Source organism: Alligator mississippiensis, chromosome 1, assembly GCF_030867095.1.
Source record: "Alligator mississippiensis isolate rAllMis1 chromosome 1, rAllMis1, whole genome shotgun sequence".
Lineage (NCBI taxonomy): Eukaryota > Metazoa > Chordata > Crocodylia > Alligatoridae > Alligator > Alligator mississippiensis.
In genome coordinates this window covers 16,225,119-16,251,119 of record NC_081824.1, presented here as the reverse complement: position 1 = coordinate 16,251,119, position 26,001 = coordinate 16,225,119, and the positions used below count along the sequence as shown (strand labels likewise).

The 26,001-nt window shown below is 43.7% G+C and overlaps 1 protein-coding gene across 3 annotated transcripts in view; it reads left to right on the top strand.

Annotated features, from left to right (window-relative positions):
- KLHL29 (kelch like family member 29) overlaps nt 1-26,001 on the top strand; it is a 556,676-nt gene that overhangs the window by 520,990 nt on the left and 9,685 nt on the right. For all 3 annotated transcript variants that reach the window (XM_059729244.1, XM_059729242.1, XM_059729249.1), the window contains 2 exons: nt 9,308-9,501; nt 20,309-20,453. In XM_059729244.1, coding sequence (XP_059585227.1) covers nt 9,308-9,501; nt 20,309-20,453 — 339 coding nt within the window. The remainder of the gene's footprint in view (nt 1-9,307; nt 9,502-20,308; nt 20,454-26,001) is intronic.

The window sequence follows — 26,001 nt, the reverse complement described above, 5'->3', positions numbered from 1 at the left end:
ATCTGAAAATGGAATATTTCTAATGGGAACATCAGGTGACCTTTATAATAGGTGATCAGGAAATGTTACCTTTGCAGTCTTGACCTCTTTATACTTATCTGTTAGGCTCATGTAATAATGGCATGATTGCATCCTCCTTTCCACCCTGAACGGTCTAAACTTTCAGCTTCTGGTTACCCTCGCTGTGAAGCAGTGTAAAGGTAATCACACATACAGGTACACACAGCCCATCGATGGTTGCACAGCCGCTTGTGACATTGCAAGCACCTAAGATGCAGTCAGAAATTACAGCTGTTGAATGGCACACAGGATACGTAGCCCGGGGCAAATGGGCACATAAATCTTTTTTTTCCGGCATTTGTTACCTAAATACGGCAGAGCTGAAATGGGCTAAGATCAAATATTAAACTGACTTCACTGATTGTGTCAGCGAGTTAGGGAAATGCAGGGAGTAAAATGGCAGCAAAAATAATGAAAAGCAAATGGGATTAGCTAGCACAGGGCCCACTCCAGGCTGAATATGGGTAGGCTGCAGGCTTGTTCAGTGAGTCTCTCACTCTTTTCTGGGTCCGTAACATTACTTCAAGTTCCCAAGCATTTTCTCCTGTAATTTAAAGTCAGGCTTTTTTTTGTTTTTTACAGGGGAGGCTAAATGTTTTTTAATCCTCCTTCTAGTTGAAAAAGCACATCCAGTAAATGACCATGACATGAGCAACTTTCTTATAGTAGTAGGTGGTTTTCAGCAGAGTCCGCCTGTTCCCCCAGAGTGTCTCTTTCTTTCCCTGCTTTGATTCATTCACTCGCTCTTCAACAGAACTTCCAGGGGGGAAAAAGACTGTGTATGCTCAAGACCAGTGGTTGTATAAACACAGAAGTAAACCTAGTTTCTCACTTTTTCCATCATCTCTGTCTATAAAGTCAATACCCTCATGTCCGCAACAACAGGGGTGCCAGTCCTTGTGACTGTCTCATGCACCTCACAATAGTTGTTGCTTTTCTGCAGTCCCCATGTCCTGGAATCTTGTGCTTACAGGAGAATTTCAGTTTAAATTTGGTGGGTTGGTTTTTTTCAGAGAGATCTTTGACCAGCGTAGACCGATGATAGTTTCATTGGTGTCAGGTTTCTCATGCTTATCTCAATAGAGAAAAATCTTGAAAACAAGAAATCTTAAAAAAGGCACAAAAATCAGAAGGCAAATAAGAGAACAGCCAACCTATTCTTTTTAATATCTCAGGATTTTCAAGTGAATCTCATGAGTTTTGAACACTTGGGATTAGCAGCACTGAAGACTTTAACTCACCACTCTGTAGTGCCTATGTGAGCACAAGTGTGATATGACAGACAAGCCTTCAGCTCAGCGAATGCATCTGTGATCCTTGTCTACCCTCAAATTTAGGACATAGCATCGGCCTTTTATGTATGCTTATCAACAAGTAGGCTATCTCCATGTCCTTTGAATATATTCTGCCTCTGCAGGGATAGGTAAACCCTTGTGATGGGGATTTGTTAAACTCTCAGTTATAATTAATCTGCTATTATCTATTAAATGACTTATGAGAAGTAACAGCAGAAGAGAGTGTATGCCTAGATTGTGTGTCCCTTTTGGGTTATGCTGGAATATCAGAGGGTTTTAAAAATTAAAATGAAGTTTGGGGATTAAGGAACGTGTTCATTTCATTGCTTAAATCCTTTGTTTTGCAGGGGGTGGTTTGACTTGGTTTTAGCTTTGGTTTTCTGGATCTTGGCATTAGAAGAGCAGGCAGAGAAAAAGATCATCTTAAAAACTGCACCCCACAAGGTCCGCACCTACTTGAACAGAAACATGCCCCAGCTGGCCCAATATCCTAATTTTAGCCAGTATTCAGAAAATTAAATAGATAGGACAACTGATCCTAGGCTTGGGAGCAATGAGGCATTCTGAATGTGGGTCATCTCTTTCAGAAGAATCATTAATGTGCAGAATAATGTTAATTTAATTGCTCAATTGTCTGATGTCATATGCTCAATTAAAACTCAGCTCAGCTCAGAACTTCCCAGTACCTCTTCTTAGTGTGCATGTGTGTGTGCGTGCACACACACACCCCCATGCAGGTTTGACCTCCATTAATAAATCATGTTTTCCATTTATATGTGGATGGGCCGTTGTTCTCGCTTTGGAAGGGGTCTAGGAACGCAGTCTTTCAGAAGATAGGAATGCATCGGTGTCTCTAGACCATATGAATGTTTGCATTAAAAGAGTGGCATGGGTGCAAAGGCAAGTATTTAGATTTAGGAATGCAATTTAAATTTGGTCCCTTTATAAATATGCATTTAACACCACCTTTAGCTGCTTGATCTCATACTGGTTTTTTTTTCATACTGTTTAATTGCTGGATCTCATACTGATACTTACAGAAGCTTCCAATTTTGCCAGATTAAGCTGGATTTCCATGGAAATGGCAAAAGGCACATTGAACTGAGACTAGGCAACATCCCGCTCACCCCCTGCCAGTTATTAATTCCTTGCCTCTAAGCATGGCTGTAAAGCACTGTGGTGAAATGTTTACAATAATTTTTTTAACTCAAGAAAACAACTTTTTTTCCCCTGAGCTCATTCTAAAAAGTTGCTGAGCTGTTTTGATGAAATGTTCACTTTGAGGCAAATGCCCAGGATGAAAAATAAAGCCCTGAATGGTCAAAATGTGACAGAAGTCATTGAAATAAAATGTATAGGGCAACTTTCGTTATCCATTTGTTATCTGTACTGCCTCCAGTGCATCCATGTGTGACTGGCCATTTGTTGAATGCCCATGTTGCTATTGGAAAGTGCAAATCAATACCCCCTCTCCCCGACACACACACACACTACAGAAAGGATGCGGACAAATTGGAGAGAGTTCAACAGAGGGGAATAAAAATGGTGAAGGGACTGGGGGACATGGCTTATGAAGAAAGACTGAGAGAACTGGGCTTATTTAGTCTAGAGAAGAGGAGACTGAGAGGGACCTTAACAGCAGCTTTCAACTACCTGTAAGGGGGTCCAAAGAGGATGGAGCTGGACTGTTCTCAGTGGTGGCTGATGACAGAACAAGGAGCGATGGTCTCAAGTTGCAGCAAGGGAAGTTTAGGTTGGATATTAGGAAGAATTTTCTCACTGGGAGGATAGTAAAACACTGGAACAGGTCACCCAGAGATGTGGGGGAAGCTTCATCCTTGGAGGTTTTCAACACCTGGCTAGACAAAGCTTCAGCTGGGATGATCTAGGTGGGGCTGGTCCTGCTTTGAGCAGGGGGTTGGACTAGATGACCTCCTGAGCTCCCTTCCAACCCTCATTTTCTATGACTCGATGTCTCTAAATGCAATTTGGTGCAGTTTTCTGTGGAGTCTATAGAGTGAGGTTAGAAGAAGAACCCATCCTTCCTCGTTCCTTGTCTGTACTTCATTTCTAGAAGCAATGCAGTAGACCAAGCCCTGGGAAATTGTGGGGCCAGTGAAGTCAAGGAGAGTTTAAAGAGCCCACATGTCTTTAAAGAGCTCAGCAGATCCAATGATGATGGGTAACGTTATGAAAATCTGAATATATAAAAAGACACCTATTATTGTACTTTAAAATAATGTTATGTGCCTGCTGAGCTGAATCATACGCTCACTCTGTGAAATGGATGTATTGTTGGACTATGTTTTTGGAGCAGGTTTTCAGGGAAATAGCTACGTGACTGCAGTTCTCAATCAAGTTTGTCTGTGACAGGGAAAAAACGTCCCTAGGTATTTAGTTGAGAGATTATCATGCCTTTCCATCTGCCTCTGCAGCTTGTGTACAGTTAGGATATGGAGGAATGAAGTGAATCTATGACCAAGGCTTCTACATAATGGATGATGGGCCTCCTCAAATGTGTGCGTGGAGAACTTAGAAGCCTGCATATGCTGACAAGACAATATATATGACTAAATGTTTGTGGATCTGGGTACTTCATAGTAATTATCTGTCTGAAGGGTGTGGGAAGATGAAGCTTACGGTTCTGATAGCATTTGCACAGCCAAGCCTCTCAGGTTCATCTAAAATTGGCTGACTGCTTCAGTTTATGTTGTGCATTTGAAAGACAGTCTAAAAAATTAAATGTAAAAATAACCTGTATCTGTCTCTCTACAAACAGCTTCAGAATGAACTGTGTTATTGATGTTTTAACAAATTACTTACATATATCCTTGTCCAAGAACAGTTCATTAAGTTCCTCAAAACAATCGGGGAGGGAGGCAAAATGTAGTCCAGTAATAAGATGTGAGCCATTTGAAAAGCGGATCAATACCAGACAATAGTTATATTCTGAATAGCATCTTCCCTGCAAAGTGTATTCCAGAGTTAAATAATGTATAAAAAGGTGGGTGGTGTGTATATATAAACTTCTGATGATGGTTGGCAAAAAGACTACTTACTATCTAATGTAAATAAATTGAAGTATTCACTCATAAGGCTGTTTAACCTAGAATGAGAGAAATTAAGAGAATGAAGCAATGTGTTTTCAGGCATGAGAAAAGACACGGAGAAAGGCTGATCCAGGTGGCATAAGCTCCAAAGGAAAAGGCTTTCTTACCATTAATGATAAGGATGCTGGAAAAGATTGAGAGAGAAACCTGGGGCATCTTTACACGTGCTCTGGTGTGGAGAGGGGGTGAGGGGACACTTTAATTTGAGTGGCTCTGAGAGCCGCTCTAAATAAAGTACCCGCAGCATCATGTGTATTCAGCATCCCGTGGCAGGGGCACTTTAACTAAAGCTCATTCAATGACCTGTAGTTAAAGTGCCCCCACTGTCATTCTGAAGCGCGAGGACACTGATATGTGATGCTTAGGCTGCTGGATTGAGCCTTCTAGTTCGCATGTGTTGGAGCAGACGTCTGGCACGTGTGCAAGTGCCCAGATGCTGAATGAGATGAATGAGGTGAGAGAGAGATCAGGTGCACGAGTCAAAGCTGGAGAACAGCAGTGTAGGGACAAGCCCGGGCGCCCCAGGCGAAGCAGAAACAGTAACTTCCAGTTTGCGCCACATTCACAATTGTGAATGCGTAGCTGCCATAAGCGACCACTTTTCTCATTGTCCCCGTCCGCCCCACCACCAACCGCTTCCAAGCTGGTGCCCAAGGCAGTTGTGCCTGTCAGCCTGCTTCCTTCCCCCCACCCACATTATGCTACCACTGAAGGATAAGCAGGGTTAATTTTAACAGTAGAGTCTGCGGAGTATTGACTGTGTTGTCTTCTGTATTTGGAAAGCATCTAGCATGTTTAAAGCATTGTAGGAATATCACTGATACCCGTATCAGAGTTTCCAAAGTGTGCAGTGTTGAAGTGATGTCCTGGCACCTGGTATTTGTGACGTGACAGGGCCAGATGCATTCTGCACATGGTTGCAGCTTTGCGAGACTGCAAAGGGTGGGGTTGGAATAGCCAAGCTGAGAGGAAATTAAGGCATGCATGATGTTTGAATGGAAACATAGCTGTATCAACGGTGTAGAAGGCTGCAGTATAGGTAGTCTATAGATTTACAGACAAAGGAGATGAACAACAACAACACTGAGGTTACCGATATCGTAAAATAAAGTACCCTCCATGAATTTGGCAGGCCCAAGACCTTGGCTAGAAATAGCCACTAGACTCACAAGGTTTAGGTAAGCCTGTCCCAGAGAGAGCTGTTATCTAGCATAGATACAGGGGGCTTTGAGGTAGTACTGGTATGGTAGGAGTGCTGTGCACACTTTTGCAGAAAGAAAAACCTTTGGTTAGATCAGATCCAGGTCCCACTAAGTATTCATTTGCAGCTGCTAAAAGCAGACTCAAATATGAGTTTTGAGTGGAGGCAAGAGACCAAAAACGGTATTTGAGGCCACATCTTTTCATTGTGAATGTGATAGCAGAAGGTGGAGGCAAGAGAATGGAAAGTAAGAATGGAAATAGTAAGAGCAGAGAGGTAGGAAGTGAACCGGCTGGGATTATTCTCTCTGTAAGAAAGTTGCACCAAATCAAGGGTTTTTAAACCAATTTAGTTAATCTGGTGCAAACCTGGGTGTGAACACGCGAGGAGTCAAGTGAAACCAAAACAATTTACTGTGTGGAAAACATGCCTTACAGTGAGAGACTTAAGAAGCTTAAGCTACTTAGTTTATCCAAGGAAAGATTAAGAGGTTGCTTTATTATGTTCTACAAAAATATACATGGGGAGAGATATGTGATAGTAGACGACTCTTGTAAACTAACAGAAAAAGGCTTGTGATCTGGTGGTAGGAAGTTGAGAGTAGATAAATTGAGATTAGCAACAAGGCACATATTTTTACAATGAAGATAATTTGGCACTAGAAAAACCTAATCAGGGCTGTTGTCGATCCTCTATCACTTGAAGGGGCTCAAGACCATATTTCTTTCTAAAAGCTATGCTAAAATTCAACAGACCGTACGGGCAGAAAACATCAAATAGGCATAATGCGTAGTACATAGGAGGTCGTGGTACTAGGACTTACTGGACCTTTCTATCCTTTATTTCCATGAGTCCATGGAGACAAAGATGACTTCCAGTGTGGCAAATGGGAGGTTAGACTAGACTAATTAACATCACCCTTTTGTTGAAATTGGTCCACCTTTGTCCTTTAGATGAGTCGGTGTGCATAGGGGTTCTGGTCCGCAGGTAGAGCCAACACCAGATAGCAATGCTACTTCTTACTCGTTCAGAGAAGGTTCTTGACACTGAAGGATGCTTGAAACTAGGACAAGAACATTTGATTTAAGCAGCACTATTTGCACCTCTATCCGGTAGATTTGCAGCCTTCGGCTTTGCAGACAAAGTGAAACTATTTAGTCATTTCTGGTCCCCTGTGGCAGCCAGAGAGAGATTAATTCCTTCACTCACTCATGCAGCAAATAAACAGAGAGCAGTGGAAGTGGGTGAAAAAAATGATGGGTGACCCAGAATGGTGGTAGTGAGATTTACCATTGCTTTTAGCATAAGACTCACTGCCACATGCACACCCCTGCTGCGCCCACCAAACCCCACCTACAGAACATCTGGGTGGCATAATCTGCCTGTATTTTGATAAACTATTAAATGGGAGAACCGAAAAACAGTTGACTATAATCTGTGTCCCTCTCAAGCAGCCTACCACCAAGGGAGGAATGAGCACACCTACTCACCTTCACGGAGTGATATGCCATTCAGATGCACTGGCCACAAACATCATCGGAGATTGAAGTCCAGTAGTGACACTAAATCACTGTGGGCTTTGTTAGAAAACATATATTGGATGACAACTCTCAATTGTATCCCAGAAGCTGATAGATTAGAAGGGCGAGTTAGATCAGTTCCAGTCTAATAACTGTATTCCTTTGACTGTTAATCATTTTTTATTATAAAATGACAGATGTTGACAGATAAATTACCAAGGCTTGACTTATTGGGGGATGCTTGTTGGTTAAGTGTGTCCCAAGAGCAATGTACCAAACTGTTTATATTACATGATTTTTCCCCATATCAATATTAGGATGAGAGTGAATATTGCTACGAGTCTTGCATACAAATAGGAGGCATGTATTGCTTTGTGCCTTGCACTGTTAGTTTAGAAATGAGTAATCAGATGCAGATTTGTAATCTTATTTTTGGCATCAAAGTGTAAAGTGGGCCCAATATATGATTGTGCCCATTTATATATTCCTGAAACCACATTGTTTAATTTCTTCAGTCTGAAGTTAATTTCTCAGTAAAGAATTCAGAGCGGTCGTTTCCAACATGTGGTCCGCAGACTCCTGGGGGTCTGCAGACTATGTCTAAGGGGCTCCATGAAAGATAACTATGATTAATCAAAAGTATGTGAATACCCACACTTACAATGCAAAGGGGTCTGCACCTCCATACAAAACATTTTAAGGGTCTGCAAATGAAACAAAGGTTGAAAACCACTGATTTAAAGTATACAAAAATCACTAGAAAATACATTTCTCTCTGCTCTTTATAAGGAATTTATTCCAGTTTAGCTGGCTAAAATTTGCTTCCATTTTCTTTCTTCCATTCTGCTTATCAGTCATTTATCAACAACTCTCAGCTATATCTACTGACATTTTTTAAGGCAGACGAAGTCAGGTATATTAAGTACATTATTTTATGTCCCTTGCTCTGTTACCTGCCTTGTATCCTTTATTTTATCCCAAGTTTGGATTTTGGCAAGTGAGAAACTTTACAAATGATCTCTCTCACTAGATATGTTCACTTCAAAAGGGATTTGGGGGCCCGAGTTCAGGAATCCTTGAGTGTTTGAGTAGTGATAAACTTCATCCTAGTCTTGGGAGACAAAGCTCTGAGCAGCTGATGAGGGTTTGCATCCTTTTAATCCCCCATTGTGAATAATCATTACTCAGGTAACTACTACTTGCCTGAATGTAATATTACATGGAAACATTGAAACCTAAAAACCATATCATTTTTTGACCGTCTCCAAGACTCATTTTACAGGAACTATTTGGATCACTGCCACATTATCTTAAAAAATAAATGCCTGTACTTGTGACATTGTTGAAAACGAATCTTCACCCACAGTTTATTAACTGCACATCCTTATGGTCAATGGCTTAATTAAATCCGATACTGATGACCTGAAAACTAATTTAGTGCTTTAATGCATATTTTTTTCTGTTGTGCTGTGTGTCAGATGTGAATGCAGTGGGGAAATCTAACTCCAGCAGCAAACGCCCCATTACCTTTGGCTACATCCTCCACTGAAGTGCAGTAGCTTAGTCCACACAATGAAAACTGAATGAAGGCACGTGCAACCTGTGCACTGATGACTAATTGACCTCAGTAAAAGGAGCTATCGCATTGCATTATATTTGATGATGAGATGAGTTTTGCGAGCTAAACAATTTAAGTACATTAATAGTTGCCTGCCTACGGTTGCTATTGGATATCACTGTGCTGATATGCGAGAAGAGTTTCACTGTATTCTAATTAATAGAAATTAATTAGTGGAAGTTTCCTTGACAAAGGTGTCCTGAGTTTCTTTAGCTCACACTATAATTAAGTTTGAGAGGTATATGAAGAAAACAGATCTATTTTTCTTCATTTCTCTATTGCTATCTGCTTTAAAGGATAGAAAGAGGCAATCATCACATGATTTGCCAAACAGTTGACTTGTTTTGGTGTTAGAAGATACATTGACACATCTGTTTTATCTGTCTGTCTAACTGCCTATTATATATCAGTCTGTTTTATCTGTTTGTCTGTCTGTCTGTCATGCACTTACAGTTCACCCAACTTGGTATTATCTGAGCTTGTTCTTATCGCTTTTGTCTTAGGTATGACACGATCACCAATCAGTGGGAGACAATAGCTCCTCTGCCAAAGGCCGTGCATTCTGCAGCTGCTACCGTCTGCGGTGGTAAGATCTATGTGTTTGGTGGCGTGAACGAAGCCGGCCGTGCTGCTGGGGTCTTGCAATCCTATGTCCCTCAGACAAATTCATGGAGTTTTATAGAGTCTCCCATGATAGGTAAGTGATCCGTATTACAGTTAAGTAACTAAATTATATAAATGCCTGTACTAGAGGTATGATTAAATGCCCATGTTGAAAAGAAATAAACCAAGGGGTCTGAATGAAAATGTGTCAAATAAGAGGCTGGGGGAAGATGTAAGGGACTGGCAGCAATATGCAGCATATTATACTGGAAGTACCATTGGCAGGATCCCTTACTCAGGATGGTCGTCATGCAATATTGCTCTTGGTCATTAGCTAAGGACGGTGATTTCAAGGTGGGTGAGATGGAAAAACAAGTGAGAAGTGGATACCCCATAAAACAAACCAGACATTAATAAACTGCATTAAGACTTGATTGGACTATCAGCCGTTTCTTGTGCTTAAGACCATACTGTTCAGTTAACAGATTATTGTTAATGTTATTAAGATGCCGCTTCTCCTGCTGGAAAGACAGTCTTTTTTACAGGAATTTACCAATGTCATTCAATGGAATTCACCCTTCCCAGTAGGAAGTCACCAACAAGGCAGCTGGACTATTAAGAAGCTGGTGCCCTGGAGCAAGCATGATACTTTCCAGAACAAACAGAGAGAGGGGCAAATTTTCAAAAGCACCTAAGTGACTTTGTACTCTCAGGCCCATTGTCAAAAGTGCTGGAGATCCTGAAGAGCTTTAGCCATAATGACTGAAAATAGGATTTGTCTCCTGAATCTCTTGGGCACTTCTGAAAATTTAAACCACAATCCCTTGCCCAAAGAGTTTGTAATCTCAGTATGAGCTACGGTGCAGTAAGAACAGATAACACACACTGTAGAGTACAGCACATTAACCACACAGGGTTCAGGTTAGCCCCAAGCACATCTGGATGGCTAAAATAAGCTGCTCCTCTTACTTCTGTTGTGATTCTGCTCTTCAGACCTCCTGGAAGAATCAAGCCTTAGGGAATCAGTACTCACTCTACATGAGATGCTATGGCGACATGCATGGGACAAGCTATGGCAACATAGTATCCGCGGGCACAAACCATGACACCACCACTGCTGCGCGGTAGCAACAAACGGAAATAACCCATGTGGTGCCGAGTCTGTGCGGAAATGACCCACATGGCGCTGGAACCGCTTTAGCAAGTACTAAATGACTGCGCAAGAACAAATGCACAGTTGGGCGCATGTGTAGACATCCATATAACATCCATGCTCATATCTTCCCTTGTAAATATTGTCTTTTCCGGGGCTGCTCTTTGTGTCCAGCCTAACATAACATGACATCCATACGATGTAGCATGAAGCGCCCAGCGGGAGGGCGTTAACCAGCAGCAGTCATGTTTATGTATTACAGCAGAGCAAATAACCCTATTTCTTGGCTTTTTCCATCACACAGGCACAACTGCTGCTATTCCTATAATCCACTGAGTGACAGCATGAGGTTTTCCTGTACTCGGAGCATACCACAGAAATGAATGTATTATGCAAAGTGGTATCCCTCTTCCTTATGAAAATAGTACAAATGCCACAGGAGCTATGAATTTATTCCCTGGGCTCGTTATACTATCTCGTATGTGTCGAGGCCATGCATTTTTGGAAAAATTATCCAACCCCATCCAGAGATGGGTGCATTTCAAATATATTATATCATTTCCTCACAAAAATACATCAAAGCTATTCATTTGGCTGAGGGGAAGGTATTGGTGCTTTCTCAACGTAAAGGTCATTAATTTCTCCATTTGTGCGCAACGTTTTGACAGTGGAACGTACCGTGCAATGGAGTTGTGTAGGGTTTATGCTGGGAAATAAATAATGCCAATTCATTTTAAATGTATGGAGTAATTTCACATAAAAATGGAAAAGCCATAGGATGCTTGTGATACTTAACCTTAACCAGAGGGCCCTGAGACCTTTGAACGTGCACTTTATTTGTGCAACCGGACAGAGCAAAATGGCAGTCCAGATTCAGTAACAACCTTAAAGCAAACCAAACCCAGAGAGCAAGATCAGGAAATCTTTTTATAAAATAGAACTAAAATGATCTGCAAGAGAGATCATTGTCTTTCATTTGAGCCTTGGCCAGCACTAATGAATGAAGCCTCAGGTGGTCACTGTGAGGTAAGTAAACTGAGGCAAAGAACTACTAGTTTTGTTGCTCAGGGTCACACAAGAGGCATATGGATGCTGTTGGTCTCAGACAAGATGATGGCCTCTTGAAATGTGTGAAGCGTGCTCAAATACATCACTGTGCAGCAGCTCTTGAATGAAAACAAGATGAACCCTGTAAATGGATTAGCAGCATTCATTTAAAACCTATCTGCTGTTTTAAGGAAGAGCATACAGGAAGGCTTGTGGTAGCTCAGACAAAGTAAGTCTATCACTTACCAGGAAGTCTGGTGCCAATATTGGTTTAAACATTGAAGAGGAGTTTGAAAGCGGTTTTAGTGCTAGTGAAACAAGCCAGAAAGGACTTCACCATAGACCAGCAAGAGTGAGAGTCCTTCCAGACAGCGCCGCTCTCTTCCCCTTGGATTTCTTCTAGAATAAGTCCCTGTCTTCTCTGCTGAACCTGCTGCTAAGGGTACTGGTGGGAATGCAGATGCCTGTGCACGGGGAATGGGTGGACCAGTGATTCCTCGCACACGTCACAGGAGTCACAAAGTGGCTATGAGGCAGGAATAGCTTTTAATGACTGCAGACCGGGAAATCTGCTCTGAAGAGTCAATAGAGCTTCTCAGTACCTTAATAATGTTGACTGGAAGGAGCCTATAGTTTAACAGTCTCATATCCCACTGGTCCTTAGCCCATGGCAGCTCTGCTGCTGTTTAGTAAAAGTTTTACTGCCACTAAGCGAACAAAGCATTCATGTTTGTGGTGCCTACGTTTTTGTCTCTTGTTACACAGCTCTTAAAAGCACCGCAGAAAATGTATTTCATGCACAACCTCCTAAGGCTTGTCTCATTTAACGAGACGGCTGCAGACATGCTGAAGTCAGTGATTGTAAGCAAGCGTAATTATCTTGTCACTTTGTGTTTTAGTTCACTTTGTGCCTAACGCTGGGGCGCTAAAATATACCTTTTATGGTATATCAAATAACCGGTTGCCTGCATTAACTGAATTATAAGTTTTGATCAGCGTTTCTGAATTGGTTTTCCATTTGCAGATGCCCATACGAGAGTTTTTATTCATCACCATAGTGAAATTTCAAAATATCTAGAGGTCTCATGGGGATATGCAGAGCGGGGATCCCTGAATGTTTCTGGACTCCAGGCTAAATCCAGTATATTATATGATGCTCCGCACTGGTTCCATTCGCTTCTCACATCATCGTGAGAGGCTAGTTACACGTTATGTCCTGTTAAGTGTCCACCATCAGCTTTCCAGCCCCCTTCACTGATGGAGACCTTCCTTCAAGGGCAAGTAGGTCTCCACCTGGCTGCACAAGCTCTCCCCAAATGGGGGTGGAGAAGGCCACCCCAATGCCAGCTATTCTGCCCAGACAGGTAGGCACTGGCAGGAAGGGAGGGAAGAGGCAGGGACTCCAGGCAGTGCAGTGGCAGACCAGCCTCCTCTTGCAGTGTGCTGCTGCAGCACAGGAGGGAAAGCAAGGGGACTACGCCGTCTTATGTCTCCTTTGTGTGCCTGAAAGTGCTTGTAGCGGCAGGGTCATGGTAATGGCCCTCTAGCCGCTGCCTTGCCAGACCTCTGGAGTGACCTCCAGAGCAGCCAGTGCCTGAGGGAGCAGCTGCCAGCTCAGTCCCTGCCTCAGAGATGGGTCAGTCTTAGCATCTGCAGTCAGGCCTATCAAACCAGGCTCTTTACCTGCACGCTTATGGGCGGGTCTGATGGAAGGACATCAGGGAAGGACGCACATGATCATTCTTTGCTTGCATACATGTTCAGCTGTCTCCTTTTTACAAACACAGTTCTTGGATTGAGCTCCATTCATAAGGAGCCCCTGCCTCCCCAACCCCTGCCCTTGCACACGAGCGTGTACCCACACTCCTTCCTGCCCATTCTCCTGCTGCACCTTCCTGCGTTAGCACTTGACGTTTCACTAAGAAGGATTTGGCGCCTCCCTTTTGCTAGAAGAGAAGCTTAAATTCTCCATGTGTGGCTTCCAGAAGCTATCCCTGACAGCAAGGGACATATGCAAGTCCATATGGCTCCTCCGTGTTGTGACCTGGTGGACATTTTTGTCTGGGCAAAGGCAGCGTTGCACTGTTCAAATGCTTTCAGAAAGGTCAGAGAAGGAAAGGCTTTTGGGACCTTAAGGGCATGCCAGCTTATAATTTCAATTTGTCTCTGCCTCTCTCAAGAGGGTCTCAGGTATACCGGGTTATGTCATTCACCCTTGGGCCTCAGAAAGGGCAGACAGGCCACTAACTAGAGGCATTTGCATGTAAGCTGAAGATGCATTTGGCATCTTTCACTCCCGCAGCGGGTATCAGTGCGTCCTGGAATATGCTGAGACAGTGCCTGGTAAACAGGAATTCAGATCCCGGGGAAAGATCTAAGGCCAGGTCTCCGAGGCCTCCATCGCCACTTCTTACAAATGCCCGAGAGAACGAACTAGCTAATTTTGTGCCCAAACTAAGTGCTCAGTCACAGCGCCGCGGCTGTAAAGAACACTTCGAGGACAGTATTAACTATGTCATTACAGGTCTGCTTCACAACGTTGTGGCTTTATTTCAGATCGTTTTGCTTAAAAGGAGAGATTTTTAGTTTAAACATTGAAAACCAGGAACGTGAAAGACGGGAACACAGAGTAGGCAGCCTACTCCATCCTTTGTCTGTGCCAGATTGTTCCCTACAGCCCGTTTTCTGACTTGTCCAGTTCAGAGTTAAATATCCTGGGCAATGGATCTTCTACAGCTGCTTGGAAACCTGTTCTAGCTCTCAGACTTTTTTTCCCTAGTGTTAGATCTAAACTTACCTGGGGGTTTTTTTCACTTCACCAACTTCCTCTAGCTCTACTCCATGGGCTCCACTCCAGTTATTCCTCTCCTTCCTTGATGTGTACATCCTTCAGCTATGTATTAGAAACCCTACATAGCAAAGTCATGAACACTTCAGGCCTTCTGTTCCTGCCTCAGAAGTTGGTCCTGCCTGAGGCTTCCACCCTGTTTTCTTGTCCTCCTCTGCATCTCCTCAAGCTCATCAACATGTTCCTGAGTAAAACCGTGTCAAGAATTGAACCAAGTGTTCTAGGTGTGGCCTCTTGCTTCTGGAAAAAAATATGAGAATAATTTCCTGCATGCAGGAAAAAAAACCCAGAATACTGCAACTGAAGGCAGAGGACACTGGGGCCTCTTAATGAACATTCATTTAAGTGCCTCTGATGCAGGGCTGGCCCACAAGTTTTTGGGGCCCCCTGCAAAATATAGTTTTGGGGCCTCCTGATCCATCAAAAAATGAAAATTGCAGTTAATTGTGATATAAACTCACTGAAATAAAATAGTTGGGGTGGGCTGCATACACGTGGGCTGCAAGGTGGGGGCAGCATGTGCTGGGGATGCCTGACTTCCCTCCCTGGGACCGGGGCCAGGGTCAGGGCAGGAGCAGAGCTAGAAACTCCTCCACCGCTCAGCCGGGAAGGGGCTCCCTGCCTGCATCGAGCCCTTTAAACATGGTGCGGGGTCAAGCAGGGCATGGCCCCTTGGCTGCGGGGCCCCGCGAGGCTGCAAGTTGCACAGAACAGGACGGGCCGGCCCTGCTCTGATGTAGATCCTGCGTGCTGGATTTATAGACTGCTACAACCTACTGTATGACATTGTATGATTGTGCATGAGCAAAAGAGCAGGTGCCCAATATCTATTTGGTTTTCATGAGCATAGAGTGTCTCTTATCCTCAGGTCGCTCTCTCCCATCCTCCTCCTTCCTGCTCCTCCTCTGTCAGTGCATAGAGGTGAAGTGGGCATGGGCCTGGCAGTGGTATACATTACTTCATCCTTTTTTCGTCTTCCCTCCTTGTTCCCTGGAGTGCACTGGCTTCAAGATGCTGTGACAGCACCTTGCCATATGGCTGAAATCAGAGAACTGGCTGCTAATTACAGCATCCACAGTCCAGCCCTCACACGGTATATTAAGAATCAGGCTCCAGGCTCCTTAAGGTATCTGATCCCATTACTGTGTGTTGCATTGCTACATCAGGCCTGAGTACATCTCTCTGAGGTATGCAGAGAGAGGTGGAGCATATTTGGTTTCTATTAACTACTTTGCTCTTTTCCAAGCCATTCCAGCAGGCTTTTGCTATGTGCCTCATCAAGAATGCAAGGGACACATTAGTAGGAGTAAGAGCTGAGCAGTCACGTGTGTGGCCTGCCAGCTTTGCTCTGGAAAAATGTTTTGACTGGTGCAGTTTCAATAAACTGTGGACAATAGGAACTCTTCCTGCCAGTCATTTCAATACCATTTTGGGCCCTGACCAAGCTTTGCTTTGGAATGTAATGCAGGATCCTCAAGCAGCTGCTGGGAGCAAGGCAGGCATGCACCAGCTCAGCGTTATTTAACTATTCAGTTTGCTGATGTGGGGCTGTAGCCCTGAGCTACAACAGAGGTAGCATATTGTTGTTATTAGGTTATGGTTGCAGGCCTCTGGTGGGCTAGATTTTCCAGCCACCCAAGAAGTCTACACCCCATTGTGGAATGGCTCTTGTTAGCCAGAAATAATTCACCGAGCCCAAATTCCATTTTCTAAATAGCAGCAATAGAAGGGAATGTTATCCAGTGTGGCCTTTGATGCTGAAAAATACAGCTTGCTCCTACTTTTTGTGCTAGATTTCTCATCCCACCTCTCCTCAGCTTTCAAAACCTCAGCTCATTTGCTGTCAAAGCTGCATTTGGAGTATTGGACAGTCCTTAATTTAGATTATCCAGCAAGAAGAAGGTTAAAGTGTCCCAAGGTCCCCAAAGGTAATGCTGAAGGGGTTTTTAGGAGAAAGAGGCCATTTTCTTTTCCCTCCCTTTCCTCACTCCTCTCTCTCCTTATATAGACCCCGTAGCCATTCCTGACAGCAAGTATTTTGGGTTTGTTCCACAGTCAAAACATCTGGGCGAGAGCATGAACACACAGTGGCAACGTGTAGGGGGTGCACGGGGGTGTATGTGCACCCCCTGAGAGCGCCTAAGCACCCCCTGACAGGCCGCACTCACTGCTTAAGCGACGGGCAGGTGGGAGTGCCAGCCAGGGAGTGGGAACCACCCCCCACCCATTGGTGAGATTGGCCATGGGTTGCTGACTGGTCGCTGGGGGGGGGCACATGCCCCCCCTCACTAATGTGGCACCAGTCACCCATGCGAACACAACTGGTGTCCTCACCAAAACCCATGGTCTCATTGGGCTATATATCAGTAACATGCTAGTGACAATCAGTGACGAAATGTAGGGCCTGTGGGGTTTTTAAAGAAGGTTCTTAAGCCTAAGAAAGGAAAAACTGCACAAGGGAAGTAGAATTGGTGTCACCTCGTTGAAGTGAAAACTGGGGATTGATGATGTTCATCCCTTAGGAAAGCCCTAATGGGAAATCCAGCGGTGAAGTGTAGGGGGAGACTGCAGGTCTGGAGATGGACCAGGGGCTCCTGTGAGTATTTACTGCATTCACAGAAAAGGTGCTGATTTCTGTCTTTTCAAATCTCTATCTCTGGGGCAGTTCCCCTAAGTCCTTGTGGAGTATGTTCTTCAGGAGATTCCTTGCTGTGGCTTTCTCCCTTCCTGATAGCAGCAGCCGTTATATCTCCCTCTCAAACATACTTCATACTTTATTAAGAAACTGTGACCAAAACAAAAAGCAACAAATGACAATGAATGTGTGAAACCATGAACATAGTGATGAGTCCAAATTGATTGTCTCTAGAAACCAGCCTGCCTGATTATAACAAAAAAAAAGGAAGAAAGAAAAAAACTGTCACTATTAAAATAGGCAAGGTGGTTTTCTTCTCTTCCTTTGATAAAAATGAATCTGAAGGCAAGGATTCAACCTCTTGAGAAATTATTGCTTCTGCCTTGAGGAAGCCCGGAATAATTTCCCCGAGAGCTTTGAGAATTAAATTCTGAGTTATTTTCTGTGGAGTGGGTGTACCCAACTGCAGAATATCATTAATCAGAAGGGAAAAAACCCTGAAAAAGTATAATAATTAAATATGGAAGCTTCCCAGTGAGAGCCTTCCTGGGAAAAACCCCCCACAAAGTTGATTTTGAGAGAGATGAGTTAAGAGCTATTAGAACAGGAAAATCTTTGAGCTGTATAATAGTGGCTTAGTGCAGTTGAGAAGAAGCTGAACGCTTGTTTTCTTGTTTTTTCTAATCATAAAGATTAAGGAAATGTTGTAAGGATCCACTGGTGAAGGCCTTTATCAAATATGTATAGCTATTTAGTGTAGCAAGAGACTGGCCTTTCGCAGTAACTTGTTTTAACCATTGTACTACTTTCTACCTCCCTCGTGGCCCCACCCTTACATCCCCGCACAGTGTGGAACTGTGGTGACTCTCCGTGGCTGCTTAACGACATTGGGATTTTAAGATCTGTAGCACAGTCCGCTCCTATCAGCGAGCTAATTCAATCACTGCTAGCAGTAGGAAGTAGATATGCCGCTGGAGAGAGAGACACATACATTGCCTCCAAGTTTCAAGTGTTTGCTGGTAGTAAAGGAACATTAAGATTTAGGCTTCTTTGGTTCATGTCCAAGTGCTGTATGTGGTGGTTTCATAGCTTTGCATCCCCTCTCCTTCCACACATCCACGCAGACTAGGGACAGAAATTACACATAAACCAGTAGAAGCGATCAGAACCAGTTAAAATCTGTACCAAAACAGAAGTTCAGTGCGCATAAACTGCTTTCAAAACAGCTGAAAGCAGTTAAAGATAAACTTGGATGGATGTAGTATCAGGCTTAACTGATTTAGGTTAAATTGGTTTATTGAACTTCTGTCTCAGAGCCCCTCCAGATTCAAATTAGCTCATAGTCCCCCAGCATCCCAGAATGCTTTTCACCTCCCCCGCGCCCCTCCTCTTGCAGGGTGGGTGGGATAGCCTTTGCCCAAGCTGTCTGCTCCAACCGAGCAGGGGGGTGTGCTCTAGTACCCCCTAGCTTCTGGCCTGAGCCACATGGGCCACTGCAGGCAGGTGGCTGCATTTCCAGAATCAAAAGTGAATGTCTGTTCACTTGCTTATCAATTCAATCTACACAGTTTAGACTAACCAGCAAAGACTGAATCAATTCAGCCTTGGGTTTTTTAACTGTCTATACTTAGCCACAGTCCCCTTCTCATCTTAGCTTCACTTCTGCAGCTGTGCTCATGTTTTCTCCTCCTGTTTCTGTACATTTCCTCCCTTTCTTTCCCCCTTTTCTTTTCCTTGCCTGATGCATCACTCACGCATTCCCTCATGACCGCAAAATCTCTCTCTTGTCCGTCCCCCCCAACCCGTTCCTTCCCCCACTTCGGCAGCCTCTCTTCACTCTTGTCCTGCTGCATTTGGTTGCCAGCAGGAGGGGTGCAATACCAGACAGAGTCTGGTACCCAGCCTTGTCACACTCCAGTGCTGGGGAAAAGAATTGCAAGGCAATTCCCACTCATGCTCTGCAGCCCTGGGCTCCCATACACTTAGCCACTCTGTGGGGGTGGCCCATATGCTGTCTGATTATACAAGGAAACTATGAGCATTTGGAGCATGCTCAAATGCCAATTGAATCTTCTGAGAACTTAGTTGCCAAACTAACAAACATGTACTGAGTCTGTACATGCTGAGATTTTTTCAGAAATGTAAAGCCTGGTAGGATTTGGGCAGGCGTTTACAGCAGTGGCAAAAGGTCTGTCCTAGGGAACTGCCCAAAAATGTCCAAGTCCTGGAGTCTAGGCATGGAGACATGGGAGCTGCTCAGAAATACAACTGTACATATTTAACACGGGCAAAACAACGCATTTTTAATTCATTCCCAGAAACTGCTCAAATGTTACAACCGAAACCTCTAAAAATCTACCGGGTGCAAATGCCAGGTGTGGGATACTTCACCAAAATGATTAAGTTTAACCCATTATAAGCATATGTGCCTGCCTGCAATATTGTGTAACGGGCCTAAGGGACAAGCCCACTAGCTCACTTGCACTTATATTGTAATTTCATGGCTAACTCTGCTAGAGATCTCACAGTAACTCTGCAGTTAACGCAGTGATGTGAAAAGCATCCCTGGAAGCTGACAGAACTACAGCGAGGATATTAGGGACTCAGTGCATCTGAAATGCTGAGAGTGCACAGCTCCAGTTGAAGTAAATGGCAGCTGCAGATACTTAGCATCCCAAAAATTAAGCTTGTGGTGTAGTAGGGAGAAAATCTAGGCCTCAGAAAATATGCTTGGATCTGTAGGGACCTGCCCACAAGTAAAAGTGGGATATACAAAAGAAGCTATTTTTGAACATGATTAAGTGGCTTTCTGTGCTCCAGGAGCCTTCTGCACTGAGCTGCTGCTCAGAAATGAAGTGTGAGTTAAAATTTTGCAGCAATTCAAAACTCTGCAACAACTTGACACATTAATTTCAGATATAAGAGCAGAGCTTTCACTGTGGCTCCATTAGGCTTCAGAGAGGATAATTGTACTTCAGCAGTTTAGAAGGGGGGTGTGTACTGGGGAACGAAGGGCTGATGAACTTTAAAAGTGCCTTTGAGAACTTTAGGAGGAAAGAACAAAAAACAGAAACAAAAGGATGTCCTCATTTTTCTTTCCCTAGCCTTGGAGGTTTAGAGAAACGTGACTTATCTGTAAATAAGTGGAATGTATAAATAAAAAACAGACACCAAACCTGAGCCTAGAAACTGATCTCAGTGTTGCTTTCCATTGACAGATAACAAATACGCTCCTGCAGTCACTCTCAATGGGTTCATCTTTATTCTTGGAGGAGCTTATGCAAGAGCAACCACCATCTATGACCCAGAGAAAGGCAATATTAAAGCAGGTCCCAACATGAACCACTCCAGGCAGTTCTGCAGGTGAGAAAAACCATTAAGATTGAATTACCAGTGCCTCTGAGTTTTCTACTGAAAATAAACTTGTTATCAGAGGAAGGGGGCAGGGGGAGGAAGGGAAATGGGAGATACATACAGTATGTTTTTGCCTCACCTTTTTCCTGTATGTTTAGGGGTGGAACCTTTTCCAGGGTGTGCTTGTGGGAGTCTCTCTTTAATGCCTTTGTGCATGACGTTGTCACTTGTCCCTTAATATTAAAGTGCCATAGTTCACAGTGGCCACCTGGGAGTGGCAGGACTTTGGGATCTGCTCCCCACCCTACCTTTGCCCACAGGGATTTTTTTGCCTCAGTTGACCCATTTGTCAAGTAAAGATTGGAAGTTTTTAAGGTTGGGTTAGGCAAACATTTGTTGGGGACACCTTTAGGTAGGGATGATCCTGCCCTGAGCAGGGGGGTTAAATTAGATGACCACCTGAGGTCTGTTCTCACCACATCTTCCCCTGGCTCTATGATAATACTCACATCACATGAGCCTGATGGAAGGTGAAATGGGAATGAACTAGTCACGGATTTCTTTGAGCACGGATTTCTTTGAGTAGCTTTAAACTACTGCTTGCTCTCTGGCTCAGTGCTCCTGCCTCAGGTATACACACGTTGTAATCACCTTGAAAAAGAAAACAGTGTGTGCTGGCAGAGCTCTGCTGGCATTTCTAAAGCATTACATTCAAAATGAGAGAGGCCAAGACTGACCCTTCTGTGGCTTAGCTCAACATAAAAACGCCTGTTGTAGTACAGGGCAGCTGCACCTCTCTGGGATCGCTGCAGTGGGTGCACCTCAACCGCACTGAAACAGACACAGTAACAGAGACACGGTCTAGCCGGAGGGTTGTATTTTTTTCTTTGTTTTGACTAGACAGTACCAGTGAGCCCCAGTGCAAATCAGGATCCTGTTGTAGTAGGCATTATACAGATTTTTTTTTTTTTTTTGGTGACGGTCTGTGTTCTAAACAACTTGCAGGCTGAGTGACTGACAAAGGGTGCAGGAGAAAAGAGAAGTGATGCAACTTGTCTGAGATAATTCACAAGTTGATGGCACAGCCATGACCAGGGCCAGGTTTCCAGCATGCCGATCCTGTCTCATAGCCCCCACACAATCCTGGGTCTTCACAAGCACCTGTTTTATACCTCACCAAACCCTGCTTTATTTTGTTTTACTGTGAATAAGAAAACTTTTGAAAAGCATGTCAGTCCCTGGGTTTTTTTTTCCATTGAAAGAGTGCCCTCTTTTGGCTGCCTGACTGAATTTTGTCTGCAGCAAAGAGTGGGAAGAAAACAGACCAGCTCCCAGACAACACCACTGTGTCCTTTCTGCTCCTGTGCTAATTACAGATTTCCATTGTTGCTCCGTACTAACAAGAGTGAAATTGCATTGAGGAGACCCCCACTGTGTTCAGACAGGAGTTAATGATATTTTTTTCTCTGAAGATTGTAAACCAGAAATAAAGGGTATGATGTAGTTGATATAATTGTTACAGACAATTCAGAATCACAGAACCTTGATGCTTACGGATTAAAGTTCCAACTAGTAAAGCCAAAGATGGGGAGCTGGCAAACATATTACAGACCATCCAGGCCCACTTGAGAACAGGACTAACTGCTCCTTAATTATTTGTCTGTATTCTATTAGAAGATAAGCTCTGCTAACATGGATGATTTGCAGCTCGGGGAGGTTTCATGTAGACAGTAAGAAAGCATTGTAGAATTTCTCAAAATAATAGATATAAAATTTGTCACAGAAAGTCCTGCACCCACTGCACCTAATCTCGTTCTGAGAGACCCAGTTTATTGCTTATGAAAACTTCAGCAATTCTCCAGGTATCAGTGATCATGTTCCAGTTGAGTTTGACTCGGTTTGACTTTGTTTAAATAGAAGATGGCACCAGTCAATAATGTGTGAACATAGAACTTAAAGAGAGCCTACTTTTGCAAAGCTTAAAGCAGTTGTTGGCATAACTGCTTGGGAATCTAAATTTAAAGCAAGGAGTGGAAATGAAAACTATGGTTTTTCAGATGGGAAAAAGAGGAAATTAATAGCAATTAATTAGTTACAAATTAAAGTGCAGACAGCTGATAAAAGGTAGCTAAAGAATTCAAGGAAATAACTTTATTGGCCATCAATAAGAAGCTATTTTAGCCATTATAAATCTGTTGCTATTGGGAGAACTGTAAACAGTGCTATAGAAGGGTAGAAATGAGGGTTGTGCCAAGCTTTGGTCCCTGATTCGATTCGGCAGAGATTCGGCCCGATTTGGTGACCGAATCTCCAAATCCAAATCAAATCAGGAGACCCTTTAATCTCTCTGAATCAAATTGGAACCCTCCAAATCGATTCGGAGAGATTCAGAAAGGTTCGGTGTTTTGTACATAGACACAGCTTTAAATGTATTTTCTACATACCCCAAGGTACCAGGCAGTTCATGAATGCTGCGATGGTGGGGTGCATGGAGCATCCCACAGGAGCACAGGGGGCTCCCCAGCGCGGTCGGCAGCAGACCCAGAAGTGGACCAGAAGCACTTCCATTCCACTTCTGGGTCCGCCGGGGAGTGTGCTGGGGGCACCCCCACAACCCTCCGGCTCAGCGACTTGTGCCTCATGGGTCTGGGGGGGCACCTGGGGTCCCCCTGCAGCCAATCAGAAGTACTTCCGGTCCACTTCTGGGTTTGCTGCCGAGCACTTGGGACGCTCCATCTGCCCCAGCATCACAGCATTCACGAGCCACACGTGGTACCTTGAGGTATGTAGAAAAAACATTTAAAGCTGTCTGTGGCCAAATCACAGATTCTCTGAATCAGCATCGAATCTTCAGATTCAGATTCGGCCAAATCGAATCAGGGACAGTGATCCAAATCAACGAATCAAATCACTGTCCCTGATTTGGGCCAAATCCAAATCCACATCGAATGTGGCCCGTTTCGCACACCCCTAGTATAAATGCTAGTTGTTTCTCTTCTGTGTTTAAAAAGCATTGGGAGGACATATTCATTTCATGTGAGGCTGCGGATGGAACAAAGAATTTACCATCTGTGACAAAGGAGCATCTAAAGCAGCATCTGCTAAAATTAAACCTTTCAAAATCAAGCAGGCTGCATCTTAAAGGAACTTGCTGAATCAGTAATGTTAAAAATTAACAAAACTTGGAAACAGGGAAAATGCCAAAGAATTGGAAACAGTCAACATCATTCCAGTATATAAAAAGGCTGAAAAAAGCACTATACAAGATATAAGAGACCAGTTAGTCCTGTTTTACAACACAGTACAGTTAATGCTTTATCAACAAAGAATCAGAGACTAAAAATAAGTAACATAGTTTTCTGAAAAATCTTGTCAAAAAGCTATCATCTTTTTTTAATAAGTTATGTGTCTGATTGACAAAAGCAAGTATGTACTTGGATTTCTCTTTGGATTTGACTTAGTACCATATAACATTGTGATTAAAAACCCTGTATGTTATATAAAATTAAAAGGGCACATGTGAGACAGATTTGATGTGGCTCACTGATTGGCCGGGCCCCACAAGGATTGGTTTTTGGTTCATAGCTAACCTGTATTTTTATCAACAATTTAGATAATATAGTATCTTTTCTGGTAAAAGATGTATGTGATACGAAGATCAGTGAGGTAGTAAATAATGAAGACAGGTTTCTATTACATGGTAGTTTGGATTTCCTGGTTAAATGGTCGCAGTCCAACAGGATGTGCTTTAGTACAATCCAATACAAGGTAACACACCCGAGACCAAGGAATTCAGGCAATATTTATAGGGCGGGTGGGACTCTCGTCCTGGAAAGCGGTGACTTTTAAACAGTCTTAGGGATAGATACAGTAGTGTGGCTTAAAGGGCCAGTGTGATCTATGAATATATAAAAAGGTCATTGCAAGTTGTGATCTTGGCTCCGTATGCCACATTGGTAAGACCAGTGGCTACTGTGTCAATTCTGATTTTTTACGTTTCAAGAAGGATGTTAAAATACTGAAGAGAATAAAAAGGATAGCCACAAAAATGTTTCAGGGGGATAGTATGCAAACCTTAGGATGTGAGATTTATGAAGGATATCAAAAAAAAGGCTGAGAGAGAACTTTTTAAACTGCTGTACAGAGGTGCTTACATATGGAAAAGATACCTGTGGGTGGGGAACTTTTCAGCCTTGCAGGTGATGGCGTAACAAGATCTAATAGTTAGAAGTACACAGAGAGCACTAAGAGAAGACACAACTCTCTAGCAGGGCAGGCAGTTAAACGCTGGAACTGCTTCCTCAGGAAAGATGGTGAGCTTGCCACCACTTGGAAATCTTTCCAAAAGATAGATTTGAATCCTGGGGAATTTTCCCTGGGGAAATTCTGTGTGCACATGTGGTCAGACAAGATGAGTGTAGTGACCCCTTCTGGCTACCATGTTATGACTCTTTGAGTGTGTCTACACATGAATGCTAGTGCAACACAATAAACTCCAATACAGTCCGCACTGGAGTTTATTGCTCCTGGGTGCAGCATTTACCCATGCACCTGGGTGTGCAGCACAGTGAGCCAGGGTAGTGCAGCCTGGACTGGCAGGAGTCCCGGAGTCAGCCTGCCGGCCCAGAGCTGCCCCGACTTGGCTCAGTGTACTACAGAGAGGCTGGCTGGGGCACAAGTGTGCTTCAGGGTAGGGCTAGCTGGCAGGCAGCTTCCACACTGAAGCACCTTTGCATGCCAGCCAGCCCCATCAGCATCTACATGCGTCACGGCAGAGTAAATAACTCTGAAGTAGGATAGTATTCATGTCAGGCAGCACTAACCTACGGCGGAGTTGAGTAGTTTATTCCAGCCAAGTAGGTCTGCACGTGTAGAATGGTGACACTTTACTGTGGAGCTAATTGCGCTACTCCATGGTAAGCGTCTCACGTAGATGCACCCTGTAAGATATTATGAAGCAACAAATAGCTGCATGCTAGTGAACTTCCTTTAATGAGAACATTCGCTTTATAGATCTCCACTAGCACTCATCAAACTAGCTTGTGCGATTGCCTTAACCATATAGTGTGAAAAGTTGCAGGCAGAGAACACATGGAAATTGTGACGGCCAATTCAAATGTTTTTAATGAAAATTTAAAATCAGTTGCTCAAGTTGCCAAATCACAATCACAAGAAGCTGCAGTTTAAGATGCTTTGGGGACAAAGCCTGGTGTCACAAAAGTCAGTGGGATTCTGTTCTTGACCTGGATTTAACCCTCCGAGGCAGCTTTTCAAAGGCACTAAGCGCAGTTGTGTCTCTGACGTGCTGTGAAAGTCAGTGGGTGCTGGGTACAAAAGCAGCCTTTCTATCCCACCATATGGTTAGTACAGACAGCGTATTTCAGGTTCCCCAAACAGCACGGAAACGTGTCATGTTTGGCCTCCATGAAGGTGGCCTCATTTTTCAATGACTCAGGTATTTGAAGGGACTGGCCAGCTACAGTCATGGATGACAGCAACAGATGGGGACTAGGAGCTCTGCCTTGCTGGACACTTCCCCCAGGCTGCAAAAACAGGT